Source organism: Arachis hypogaea, chromosome 6, assembly GCF_003086295.3.
Source record: "Arachis hypogaea cultivar Tifrunner chromosome 6, arahy.Tifrunner.gnm2.J5K5, whole genome shotgun sequence".
Taxonomy (NCBI): Eukaryota; Viridiplantae; Streptophyta; class Magnoliopsida; order Fabales; family Fabaceae; genus Arachis; species Arachis hypogaea.
In genome coordinates, this window is record NC_092041.1 from 7,555,250 (window position 1) to 7,567,592 (window position 12,343).

Genomic DNA, 12,343 nt, shown 5'->3' on the forward strand with positions numbered 1-12,343 from the left:
GATCCGAATGACGATTTTAAAACAAATTGGAACTTTGAGGACTATTTTGGTGCGAAAAAAAAGACGAGGGACGAAATAAATTTTCAGCCCCTACGTTAAGGACCAAAATCATACTTATCCCATAATAGAATGTGTGATATATTTTAATATTATAATTTTTTTATTTTTTTAAAATTATAGGAGGTACATAAATAAGACTATTTGTATTTAAAAAATTTAAAAAAATTAAAATACATAAATCAAAAAGTCCGATTTTTGTACTTCTTAAAAATCTTACGGTCTAATTTTTACTCTTTAAATTAAATAATCTTAATTTTAAAAAAATATTACAACAGTTCACAATTCAAAAAAAATATCATTACTAATTTAATATTAAAAATAAAAATGTGTCGATTCATTGCTTTCTTTTACTATTTAATAGTTTCATGACATATTTTTTAAGTGGAATTATCTTGAAATTTTCTTCTACATTTGACTGGAACTTGTAAGTATCAACGATTTCTTAACCTTAATGATGCGTTCTATATGTGTGATGTACCTAAAAAAATGTTGGGCGACCAGTAATATTTTTTATTTTTATTTTATATTTAAATTAATATAAATAATTTTTTTATATACACAAATTAAAAATTGAGATTTAATATGGTATCTAATATTCATAAATTAAAATTAAAATTTTAGTCTAAAAACACAAAATTTTAATTCTTTAAATACCTCCAAAAAAAATAGAAGAGATTAAAATTTGTTGAGTCTGAAAACTAAAATTTTAATAATATTTATTTTTAAAATATTTTTACTTAATTTTTTAAATTTTAAATTTACCTCTTAATTTTTATATTTATTTTAAATTAAATATGATACTTAAATACAGGGATGAAGCCACATAGTGAAGAAGAGACAGTGATCCTCCTAGTTTTAATTTTTTACATATAAATTATATGTTAATTTTAGTTTAACTTTTTTAAATTTTATTTTAATTTTATTTTATTGTGTAAATATTTTTAACTCCTTCTAATATTTTATCTAACTCCGTCCTTCCTTAAATATAAATTAATACAGTGTATTTTACACCAAATACAATACAAAAACTTGATTTCGTTTGTCTTTTAGTCTTTATCTCTTAATCTCCACGTAACCTAAGATCGCCTTTGTTTTTCGGGGATTGAAACTAAGATTGACAGACTAAAATTAGTATTATACTTAGTGGTCAGAGACTAAAACTAAAATTTCAATTACAAGATACAAAATTTTAGTTCATTTAATATCTTTAAAACATAAAGACACATAAAACTAAAATTAAAATTTTAATAATATTTTTTTATAAAAATAATCTTATTTTTTAATCAACAAAGATATTTAAATAATTTACTTATTTCAATTTTTATATTTATTTTAAATTAAACATAATATTAAAACATAATTCAGTGATATACACTTTATATCGGATACATCTCATTTCTAAGTGTGTGTTTGGATTGTGGTTGGTCGAACTAGAGTTTGAATAAAAATGATTTTATAGAATTGATTTTGAGTAGAAGTAAGTTTATTTCAACATGATTTATGTTTGACAACTCTGTGCCAAACTTGATTTTGATAAAATAAATATTGTTTGGATAATATTAGTTAAAATCACTTTTAGATAGATAATTACTTAAAAGGATATAATATTAAATTATAATATTATTTTTTTATGCATGTTTAATTTTTTTATACTTTTTTTATATGTTTTTTATATAATATATTATTAATACTTTTAATATTCTTTTTTAGTACGTTATAATTTTTAACTATTATTATTTATGGTTAATTTTTTGTTTAATTTATTTTACCTAAGGAAATCAATAAATTCTATTATAAAAAGATAATAATAAATATAATACACAAAAATTATAACTATAAAAATATATAATGTCAAATAAAAAAATTAATAAAAAAGTAAATAATAAATAATAAAAAAGAGTTTATATAGAGAGAAATAACAAGAATTTTATAAATAATACAATAACATATATAAATGATAAAGTTGGCAAAAGAAAAATAAATGTTTGAATGTAATGGCTAAAAGCACGTTAGTGCAACGAAGGAGCTAGAAATTATTATTTCTTCTAAACGTGATTTTATGAACATAATCACTTCTCCGTTTGTAGAGAAAAAAATTTGCCAAACAAAAAATTGAATCTTTTTTTCCTAAATTAAAATCTGCACTATATTTTACACGTGTGTTTTTTTTTTTTTTTTATGTTTGGTCTGAGCTTTAGCTAATTCAATATATCTTGGGCCAGTATTTTAGCGGAGATGAATGTGCTAGTTGGGCCTGCGGGAAATGAAAGCAGAGCCCAAAATATATACAATGCCTCCCCATTATTCACTCTCTATTCTCTAACCGAAGAACAACAACAACGAATTCGTGTGGGAAGGAACTTTCGCCTCTTTCTCTCTGCCTCGGGTAAATCTTCTCATCTCACTACGATAACAGATCTTCGATTTCTATTTACAACTATCAAAACTAGTTTACAAATTCCAACTGACTGTTGTGATATTTCATTCTGTTGATTTCTTCCATTTACGAGATTTTTTTTTATTCTTTTTGCAAAATAAAATTAATAGCTATTTTTATTTTTGTAATCCCCTTCATTTTGAGATTGATCGTGTTAGTATTGTCACTGGATATGCTAATTTTATATTCAAAGTGATTACAAAGGCAGTGATTGATAACTGTTTGTAGATTTGAGAAGGTTAAAGGAAATGGCTGGCCCTAGAATCGCTCATGCTACATTGAAAGGACCGAGTGTTGTGAAGGAGATTTGCATTGCGACAGTGCTGGGACTTGCTGCTGGCAGTGTTTGGAAGATGCATCACTGGAATGAACAGAGAAAAGTTAGGGCCTTTTATGATTTGCTTGAGAAAGGTGAGATTAGTGTTATTGCGCAAGAAGAGTGAGACTGTTCTTGTTTTGTGCCCATTGGGGTCTCCTTTTTTTCCTCTTTCACTATTTTCAATTGGCTCTTGGAATTAAGATGAGCTGAATTTGTCTATCAGACTCAAAGAAATAAGTTTCTTGCACTGGAATTTTGATTCATATTATTGTTGCCTTTTAGAGTTTTCATCAAGTTTTTCTTTAGATATACTCTTGTCTGCATCAGGCTAAATGTTTTGATATTGCTTTTCATTTTGAAGTTTAATGTTATTAGTTTTTAGGGTTGTTCTTTCACCTGACATAAAATAAATTCTTTCTAGAATTAAATCATGAATGAATTTGTTGAGGATTCATAAAAGCTACATAAATACACAAAAGCCGATGTGTTTCTCTTAAACTGCGCACTTACCAAGAATAGAAAGCGAAGGACTTTAATCTAAATTCGCCATTCTAAACACGTAGCTATGTTGAAATGTCATCTTTATTTTTATGTGGTGATGATAATTAAAATGTTAATAATTTTTATTTTTATGTTAAATTATTTTAACAGTTTTTAGTTATCACCAATGGTCATCTTTTAGTATACTTGCAGTAGCAGCGACATTCGATAGAATTCATGAAATTTATGTTATGCCAAAACAACAATTGTGTTGGAAAGCAAGGCATCAACTTTCATTTTCCACCATTATAAATAATAAAACGAGTTGGTGCATGATTAATTCAAGTCACTAAACCCCAAAAGGCCTCAATTCAATATCCAGTTGTGAGAATGGATTATTAGGTTAAATTTTTTCAAAATTTGACATGATTTGGCAATCATCATAAACCTCGTAGATGTGCCGTGAAAAATGAACAGTGGCAGATGCAATGAAAAGAATCACAACTCCAAAACCAAGGCAGCAAGAAGGGTTCAGCTGCATTGGATCAATTAAATGGTTTGGTTTGTACAATGCTTATTCCTCTTACATTCAAATTGCATTGCCAAATGCAAAATTAATTGGCAAAGCAGCTAATTATCATTCTGAAAACAAGCAATATATGAGACATCCCGGTGAATCCATCTAGATATGAATTGGCAAGTGCCACGACCAGAAATACTGTGGAAGGCTGTTAAGGACATGACATGGTGGGTATACTTTCCCACACTTGAATGATGATGATCCTTGTCAATTTCATCGTATCCTCCACTCCAGCCCCACGCATGTTGCTGTTCTATATCCCACGTGCATCTTTTGGATGCTTCTATTTTGATCCTTGGCGGGCGCCAAAGTTCTGAGAATTCTTCTGCATCATTAAAAGCACAACATATTTAAGATTTAATGTGAGATTTTTCATAATTTCAATTTCACAAGTTTAGACAACAAATGTTATTGCCTTAAATTCTTTGGTTGCTAAGGGTTTACGAGGTAGGTAGCAAGTATACGGACAGCCTGGACTAGACTGTTCTGTTTGCAAAAATACCATTATAAAGAAGTAACTAAATCCAGTAAAAAGTGCTTTGTTTGGATTAAAATATGAAGGGTTAAGAGGTTACCACAAGGATGACCTTGGCAGAGAATGAACTTCATCATACTCAATATCAGACTCCTCTTTACCGCCACCTCCACTGGTAGCAACAACTTTCTTTTCAGCATCTGTAGTTTCTATACTTTCTTTCTCTTTGACTGAATCTGAGCCTGCATCAGAACTGCTTGATACACAGTATTTGTACAGCCATCTGTCTGTTTCCCATAGAACATGCATTATGCTCTCTCTGGCGGTATAACCATGGCTCTCATAAGGCAGAATCACCAGTCGACAAAGAGCCCCATGACCCTTCAGAGCGGTGAAGAATCTGTCTGACTGCAGTGCAGGACAAAGGACAGAAGCATCAGGTAAATAATCGGGTAAAGTATAGTTCCAAGGGGATTGTCTCTTCCAAGGTACTACAAAAGCCAATTAACTAATGGCAATTTGTGAGAATAAATGAGTTGCAAATCTCTCTTACCTGCATGGTTAATGTTCCAGAATTATTATCCTCTTCCCCATGTATAAGCAAGATCGGCTTCTTAATTTTATTAGCTGACATGAAAGGACTCATCTCTACATAAGTATTCGTGGCCTCCCAAAGAGTTCTATCTTCATTCTACAACAAATTGGAATATAAGGAGTAAAGCCTTCACCTTCAAAAAGAGTCTCATAAATAAGCTAACATGTACAACGTGGTATTACGAGAAGGCTATGAAAGAAAATTAAAAGGAACTGTGCAACAAAAAGAACAAAGTTTTTATGGTAAATAGTAGCCATTGGAAGTAAAAGCCAAGGTATTTTAGGCAGAACCTGAAATCCAAAGGGAGTAAGTGTTCTGTTGTAAGCACCAGAGCGAGCAATTCCACAACAGAAAAGATGAGGAGCATGTGCCAGGAGGTTGGCAGTCATGAATGCTCCGTAGGAATGTCCACCAACAGCTATTTTCTTTGGATGAGCAACCTAGATGCGACAAGACAAAAAATAATTGATAATTAATCGTATTTCAATTGAATTGGTAAATTAATGCACCATACCCAGTAAAAATAAAGCTTACCCCACGCCGAATAACTTCCTCTACAGCAGCTTCTGCACTTGCAACTAATTGTTCCACATACCTGGTTGATAAAAATTTAGCATATAATCAGCTATGATCTAAGGCTTTATGAGGCAAGTTAAAGAAGAAACCCACAACAGAACCCAAAGCTATTCAGATATTTGATTTGAACATAAATGATAATGAAGAGAAGATCACTCGGGGTGCATAAGAACAATTGAGTAGCAGTAAACATATGGTAATGATCCCACAACTACAACAATATCATTATCTATTTACCTATCATTTGCCTCCTCATCGCCCTCACCAATAATAGGAATAGTAGGTCCTGATAGAATTGCAAATCTGCATCATTTCACCCACCAAAGAACAGTTCAGCTTAGTTGACATATAGAATATATTTTTGAATGGAGATCGAAGCAACTGCAAAAGAGGTGCTAAACAAGAAATGGTAAAACACAAAAAGGACTCAGTAAAAGAAACTCATACCCTCTAGCCAACCAAAGAAGGGCTGATGTGGGACCTATCCCAGGAAATTCATTTGGAGAACCACGAACCTGCCCAGCAGCTTCTTTGCTCTTAAATTCTCCAGGGTAAGACCAAACCAGACATGGCAAAGGGCCATCTGTTGATGGATTGTAACCCGGTGGCAGGTATAAGGTAGCAGTGAGTTGAACCCCATCTTTCCTTTGATACCTGATCATCTCTTTCTGCAATGATTCAAGTTGAGGATATGGATGAGGGAAGCTTGTAATCTGAACTAATTTTTTATCTGGCCATCTGACAAAGTGATACTGGGTGTTTTCGGTTTTTGACTCTTTTGAAATCAGAATTTTCAGTAGATCTAAATGTAGATCCCCTTCTTCTTGATCAGACATCAAAGCAACGACAGTTTCATAGTATCTCTCCTTATCACTCTCCCATATCCGTTCCTTTTTACCGCTATTTCTGTAACATTTTGTTCAAGCCACCTTAGCATCAATGAGAATGTGTGACAGCTATAGGAGGCAAGTAGTTCAAGACACTTACATGTCAAATAGATCAAGGAATGGAATGTTCCCTTCTGGTGTAGCACCACTTCCATTCAGTATAATATATCTACCTTCATCATTTTCCTTCTTTATCCTGGCAATAACATATGTCCCAGCCTGAGTTCTCCGCAGCATGGGAGATCCAGGATCAGAGTAGACGTCTTCTGATGATCGATCAAAGAGAATTCGTGGAGCCACGTCGTCAGCTCCAGGAGATATTACCCATGTTCTTATTCGCCGTGTTTTATACCAAGACTCGTATACCAAAGCCAATGAATCATCACACCAAGAAATCCCTCTGTAGATATGGAAAAATGGGGAACACCAATGATCAACCAAGACTTTAAGTTGACTTTATGATAGTTTAGAAGATATTAGTAGCATGAAATTGATATTGTCCAATTCAGAAAAAAGGAAAGAAAAGAAAAGAAAAATCAACAATCGGGGGACAAAATAAGAGTTCAACAGAAATGGTAAAAAAAATTCTTAAAATTACTATAGATGATCATAGCATTAAAATTAATATAAAGAGATAAGACTGATGTATAACAATAACTTGAATCCATACCCATAACGGAGATCAAGCTTGTGTAGAATAGCTGGTTGTTCACCGTCTAATGGTTCAGCAGGCTCTGTATAAATTATATCACGAGGAGAAACTTCCACCTTTGCATCGCCTCCATCTTGAGTTTCTACCCTAGAACATCAAATGAGAGTAATTTTAACAGATAGTGACATTTCTATCAAAAAATTGGGGTTTGGGGGGGGGGGGGGGGACGGGGGGACATTGACAGCAAATGTGACTACACTGCTACAATACAAATGCTGCAAATGCAGGACAAACATTCAATTTCTTATATTAGATGAAGAACAATTTTAATTAAGAAAAGAAAAAGATTATCCATATATGGTGAGAAGACCAAAAGCTATCCATATAATAATAATAATAATTATACAAGTCACAAAACAACCATATTTAATCATACATTGATCATCAACATGAATTCTTCAGTAAAAAGGGGGGCATAAAACTATCCACCTATGTTTCAAATGACTGAACAAAATCTTCCATGATCACAGGCTTTCAAATATAGATGACAATAGATTGTAGTTCCATCTTTTTGGGAGGGAAGGCTTTGGATGTGTGTGCTTATGTTCTATCTCTCAACAGTAATGAAAGAATTTAAGAACTTGTCAGAAGTAAGTTTTTAAAAACTTGAAATTATTGAGATAAAACAGCAGAACAATTATAGTGTAATTTCTAATCAATAAGGGAGTGTGTGAGCACATATGCCTGTCTGTGTTTGTTTTGTATGCTTAATTTACTTATCGTAATTTATAATGTCCCTAGTGCACACCCCACATCAGTAAATGATCTATACCAGTAAAGTGAAGATGGTTTGTCAGATCTCCAATTAATGGAACGCTTCCCTCTTCGCACACTATTGAATGCAATAGGAATGTCCTCTGCAAGGGGCAAGTCACAAAGCTCCCGCACTAACTTCCCATCAGCTCTCCATAACTCTACCTTCTTTGGAAATCTTCCACAAGGCACAGTAAAAGAGTATGGCCTGTGAATCGAACTAATCAAAACATACTTGTGATCCGGGGAAGGATCCATAGAAGTATAAACAGCGGGGGGACCAATTTCCTTTGTTGCACCATCCAAAGAAGCTAAAACAAGCTGTGATCTGGCATAGTAGTCAAACAAATCTTCATCATATTCATCCTTCAGCAAATCTTGGAATGTTCTTACTTGAATAATGTTTTTCTCCTCATTAGATTGAATTTTGGGGCCACTGGGAACCAAAGGTTTTTTTGGCAAAGCCCCACGAGATAGTGGAATAGTGCAAACTAACAATGAAAAGTTATCTACCCAAACATAATTTTCAAATACTGCATTCAAGTGTATATCAGGTGACTGAAACAAAGGCCTAGCCATCCCTGTTTCCACATCTGCAATCCATACTGTAAATTTACTGCTATCACCGTCCTCTTGATTCACACGAATGCTAAAAGATAAATGACGGCCATCTGGAGACCAAGTAACAAAATTTATCTTTGCACCCTCAGGTAAACCATGAACTTCAGTCTCTGGGCCTAGTGTATCATCCGGAAGAATCCGATGGATCCCTATACCAGTGTAAAAAGACATACGACTCCTACAATTACTTTTTCCATCAATACGTACACCAGCCAACTTCTCCTCCGGTCTTGCTAATTCTGAGAGTGGAGGTAAGGCTCTTCGCTTCAGAAAAAGAATTTTATCTCTAAGTGGAGAAAATGACAATGAAGGAACTGGTGGTGCATCGACAATGTCCTTGATCTCAGGTGGAGGAACACGATACCCCGCTCCTAAGCTTGAGTCATCTAACATAAATTAATCACAACAACTGTCAGCAGCTGTAAACATGTATGAGGATATGGATTTGTCAACTATATTCTATTCCAAGCCAAACCTCAATAATAGATGGACAAATTATCATATAACTGAAAATGAAGTTAATTTCTTCAGTAGCTCAGTTCTGGTGCTCAATCTTTCAATAGTTCAAATCCTAAGCATTGACAAATAAAAACTCCACATAATCGGATCAAACTAAAACTCTGACTAGCTGCCAAATATTTCAACAATTTAAGTAGCTGTTTAAGATTTTACAAAACTACACGCGTTCACTCATATTGCACCACACTGGAACGCATCAAAGCTAAGATAATATTAGGAATCTCAGTTACAGAGAAAAAGAATTTATAACAATGACAAAATCAGAAAGATAATCAAAGCGAACTAATACTTCACGAAATTAAAAAGGTCGTAATCATCAATTCACGAAAGGAAAACAAACAAACAAACAAGAACAATCAGCAAGTGAGATTCGCAATAATATAGTTTGAGCTGAGTTGGAGTAACAAAAAAGAGTAGAATAGAGAAATCTTAAAGCTGGCTAACCTTCGTAATCAGCGAAAGTAGTGATTGCAGCAGAGGAAGAAACGGTGCCGTTAGAGGCAGCAGCGGCACTGTCTTCAGCAGGAAGAGCAGTGATAGGCGCTAAATTGCGGGGGCGGGAAGTGGCCATGGAAGGGAGAGAGAATCTGTGAGTGTGGCGGAGGGAGAGGCGGGGGAGTGGAGGGGAGAGAGAGGAAGAAAGAGAAGAAGGGAGCGATAATGGCGAGAAATGGAGGAGAGATAAACGATGGTACACTTTGTGAAGTCGCAACATCTCATTGACCGATAATATGATTCGATAAACTGATAAACGGAATAAAAATTCCTTGATATTTTCTCTCTCTCTCTCTTCCACTGTGCTTAGTAGCTTACTAGCTAGCTTCGGCGTAACTGGCACTTGCCACTTGCCACTTGCCACTTGCCAGGTGAAATATAAAAGAATAAACATTTTTTCCGTGTAATTATCAAAACTAATTATTTGCATAATATTTTTTTGAAAAAATGAACACACTCTTACCCTATTTTGTCGCGTATTCTTTGCAAATTGGTTCCATACTTTTCATCTTAATCATTTTGAGACGATACAAATATTATATTAATATGTTAAATAGTTATTTTAATCTTTTATATTAAAATTATAATAATTTTATTTTGATGAATCAAGTCCTTTTTAATTTGGAGTATTTAATTTTGGTTCTCAAAAAATTTTAAACAAGACACTAGTTTTCAACTAAAATTAATTGTTTCTAACAATTAATTCTATCACTTCGGTCTTTTGCTCCATTAACTCTAACGAATAATAAAATAATTTCTAACAATTCTAACAGGAGATAAAATAATCTCTAACCTCTTCTGTTCGAAAACAGCACTATTCTTTACACAATGCACACTCTGTAACTTCAATGTTTATAAGAAAAAAGATTCTCAACCTATTCTCAACTAATTCATACTCAATAATTAATGACTATATCTCTCAAGTACTTGTTGTCTTTGACAAATTCGAACAAAGAAGAGTATAAATATTAGAATTATATGAGATATAATAAAAATTAGGAAGAACAGTGTTATTTTCGTTTGAGTTGATTTTAGTTAATGTCATTCGAATAAATTTTCTTCTAAATTAATAAAAAAATATCAATATGCAAAGAGGCATTGGATCATTGCCTCATCTATGACATTATGACAACACAATATTCTATTCGGGCCAAAGTTTGGACGTTTATATAAAGGCCTATTCTATGGTGGCTATGGCTATAATGGTTAAAGGTGGCTAAGGTTACACTTAAAAGCGTATCCTTTCGTAAAAGAAAAGCGTCACATAATGGAAAAAAGTAAATTAGAAGATTTAAAAGAAGAAATAATTAATCTATCAAAATTAATAGATCAAAAATTAATGATTTTAACCAATATCAATTGTAATGACACTGAATTTTTAAAATCAATATAAAACGATTTTTCTCAAAATCTTAATTTTACTTTAAGTTTTATTGAAGGAATTCAAAAACCTGAAAAAACTTATATTTCACACGGAGTATCTAAAAAATGTTATCATGGAGATAATTATCCCCATCTTCATCATACTTTTAACCCACAATTAAATTCTATAATAGATATGCTTGAAGAAATATTAGTTTCTATAAAATTTCAGAAAAATAAAGAAAAAGAAGAGCCTAATATAATAAATAAATTTGAACAGATACTTGATAAACACTTCCAAAAAGAAATTCCTAAGAAAGAAGAAGTCCAAAATAAAATTGATACAACAAATCTAAGGGTTAAACCACCTCTAAAATTATGAATATTGACGAAAAATTAGAAGAAGTTACAATGCTTTTTAAACAATTAAAAATGGCTCAAGAAGATAATTCTATGGAGCAAGATTTTCAAATTAAAGAAGAACCAGAAATTTCTGAAAGAGAAGAATATGTCTTAGACTATTCAAGTGATGAAGAACCAGTACATCCAGTACAAGTAAAAGATGAAGCTGGAACATCTAGTAATAATAATCAAACCCAATTTAAATGGGAAACAGGTTTTGAAAATTATGCCTTCAAAAAAGGTTTTATAAGCAAAAATTCGAAATATACTAAAATACCATCTAAATACGTTCCTAAAATTCAAGAACTAGAAGGAGAAAAAATGCTTGATCTAGATTGCAAAAAGAACGAAAAAGAAATTTTCGAAGATTGGATGAACTCTTTTTTATTAGAAGCTTATACAAACCCAAAATTAAATGAATTATCTGAAATGGATATCTGGAACTTCATAGGTTTCCACACTAAAGGAACCATAAGAAATTATATGTTATCAATAGATAATAAAATAATAGAAGAATTAGCAGAAAAAACAACAGCTTATGATAGAATAGCACACATAATGAGAGTTCTATACAAAGAATTTTTTGGAAAAAATGTCATAAATCATAGAAAAGAAATTTCTGAAAAAGAGTATTTAGAGGCAAAAAATCATTTGGCCAATATTCAGATTTTCGATCTTTGCTATATAGAATCCTATATCTGTGAATATAGAATATATTATTATAAATTAAAAGAAGAAGATAAAAATCATTATCTTAGCATGTATATCACAAAACTTCCATACCCTGCTAATGAAATTATTATGGGAAGGTTTATTAGAGAAATAAATAATAAAACAATTGAAAATAATTTTGGTGGAGCAACATTTGCTATAAGAGAGGAAATAAAAGAACGCTGTATGCAAGAAGCTACTCAAAAAAGATTTAATAATATAATTAGAATTTGTTGTCAAGATAACGAAGAAATTCCTCAAAATTATGGTTCTAATAAAAATATTCGGAAATACCATCCTTATAAAAATATCCAAAGAAAAAGAAAATATCACTTTAGAAAAAGAAAATATTATCCAAA

The 12,343-nt window shown here is 32.1% G+C and overlaps 2 protein-coding genes across 4 annotated transcripts; one reads left to right on the top strand and one right to left on the bottom strand.

The window, feature by feature from the left end:
• The first annotated feature begins 2,280 nt into the window (after positions 1–2,280).
• LOC112695741 (cytochrome c oxidase subunit 5C) lies at positions 2,281–3,079 on the top strand. 2 transcript variants are annotated; one of them, XM_025748202.3, is made up of 2 exons: positions 2,281–2,446; positions 2,726–3,079. In XM_025748202.3, the coding sequence occupies exons 1-2, from the start codon at positions 2,296–2,298 to the stop codon at positions 2,938–2,940; spliced, it is 366 nt and encodes a 121-aa protein (XP_025603987.2). In that variant the 5' UTR covers positions 2,281–2,295; the 3' UTR covers positions 2,941–3,079. The 2 variants fall into 2 exon arrangements, with proteins under 2 accessions (XP_025603987.2, XP_072054049.1); XM_072197948.1 differs by having other exon boundaries at positions 2,339–2,446; positions 2,706–3,079.
• A 712-nt stretch (positions 3,080–3,791) lies between these two features.
• LOC112695742 (probable glutamyl endopeptidase, chloroplastic) lies at positions 3,792–9,883 on the bottom strand. Of its 2 annotated transcripts, none has more exons than XM_025748204.3 (11): positions 9,459–9,883; positions 7,894–8,881; positions 7,080–7,208; positions 6,510–6,809; positions 5,970–6,428; positions 5,760–5,825; positions 5,481–5,541; positions 5,237–5,386; positions 4,905–5,042; positions 4,452–4,759; positions 3,792–4,201 (listed from the first exon to the last, which is right to left on the bottom strand). In XM_025748204.3, coding segments are annotated over exons 1-11 (2,871 nt in total). In that variant the 5' UTR covers positions 9,730–9,883; the 3' UTR covers positions 3,792–4,200. The 2 variants fall into 2 exon arrangements, with proteins under 2 accessions (XP_025603989.1, XP_025603990.1); XM_025748205.3 differs by having other exon boundaries at positions 3,792–4,198; positions 9,459–9,869.
• Positions 9,884–12,343: the final 2,460 nt, after the last annotated feature.

Bases quoted from the DNA above. Each gene is read 5' to 3' on its own strand.
- LOC112695742 (XM_025748204.3), bottom strand. From the start codon at position 9,729: ATGTTGCGACTTCACAAAGTGTACCATCGTTTATCTCTCCTCCATTTC. The intron at 7,209-7,893 runs GTATAGATCATT...TTGATGTTCTAG, and splicing joins AAACCATCTTCACTTTACTG to GGTAGAAACTCAAGATGGAG. The intron at 5,043-5,236 runs GTTCTGCCTAAA...AATTTGTTGTAG, and splicing joins TTACTCCCTTTGGATTTCAG to AATGAAGATAGAACTCTTTG.
- LOC112695741 (XM_025748202.3), top strand. From the start codon at position 2,296: ATGAATGTGCTAGTTGGGCCTGCGGGAAATGAAAGCAGAGCCCAAAAT. The intron at 2,447-2,725 runs GTAAATCTTCTC...AACTGTTTGTAG, and splicing joins CCTCTTTCTCTCTGCCTCGG to ATTTGAGAAGGTTAAAGGAA.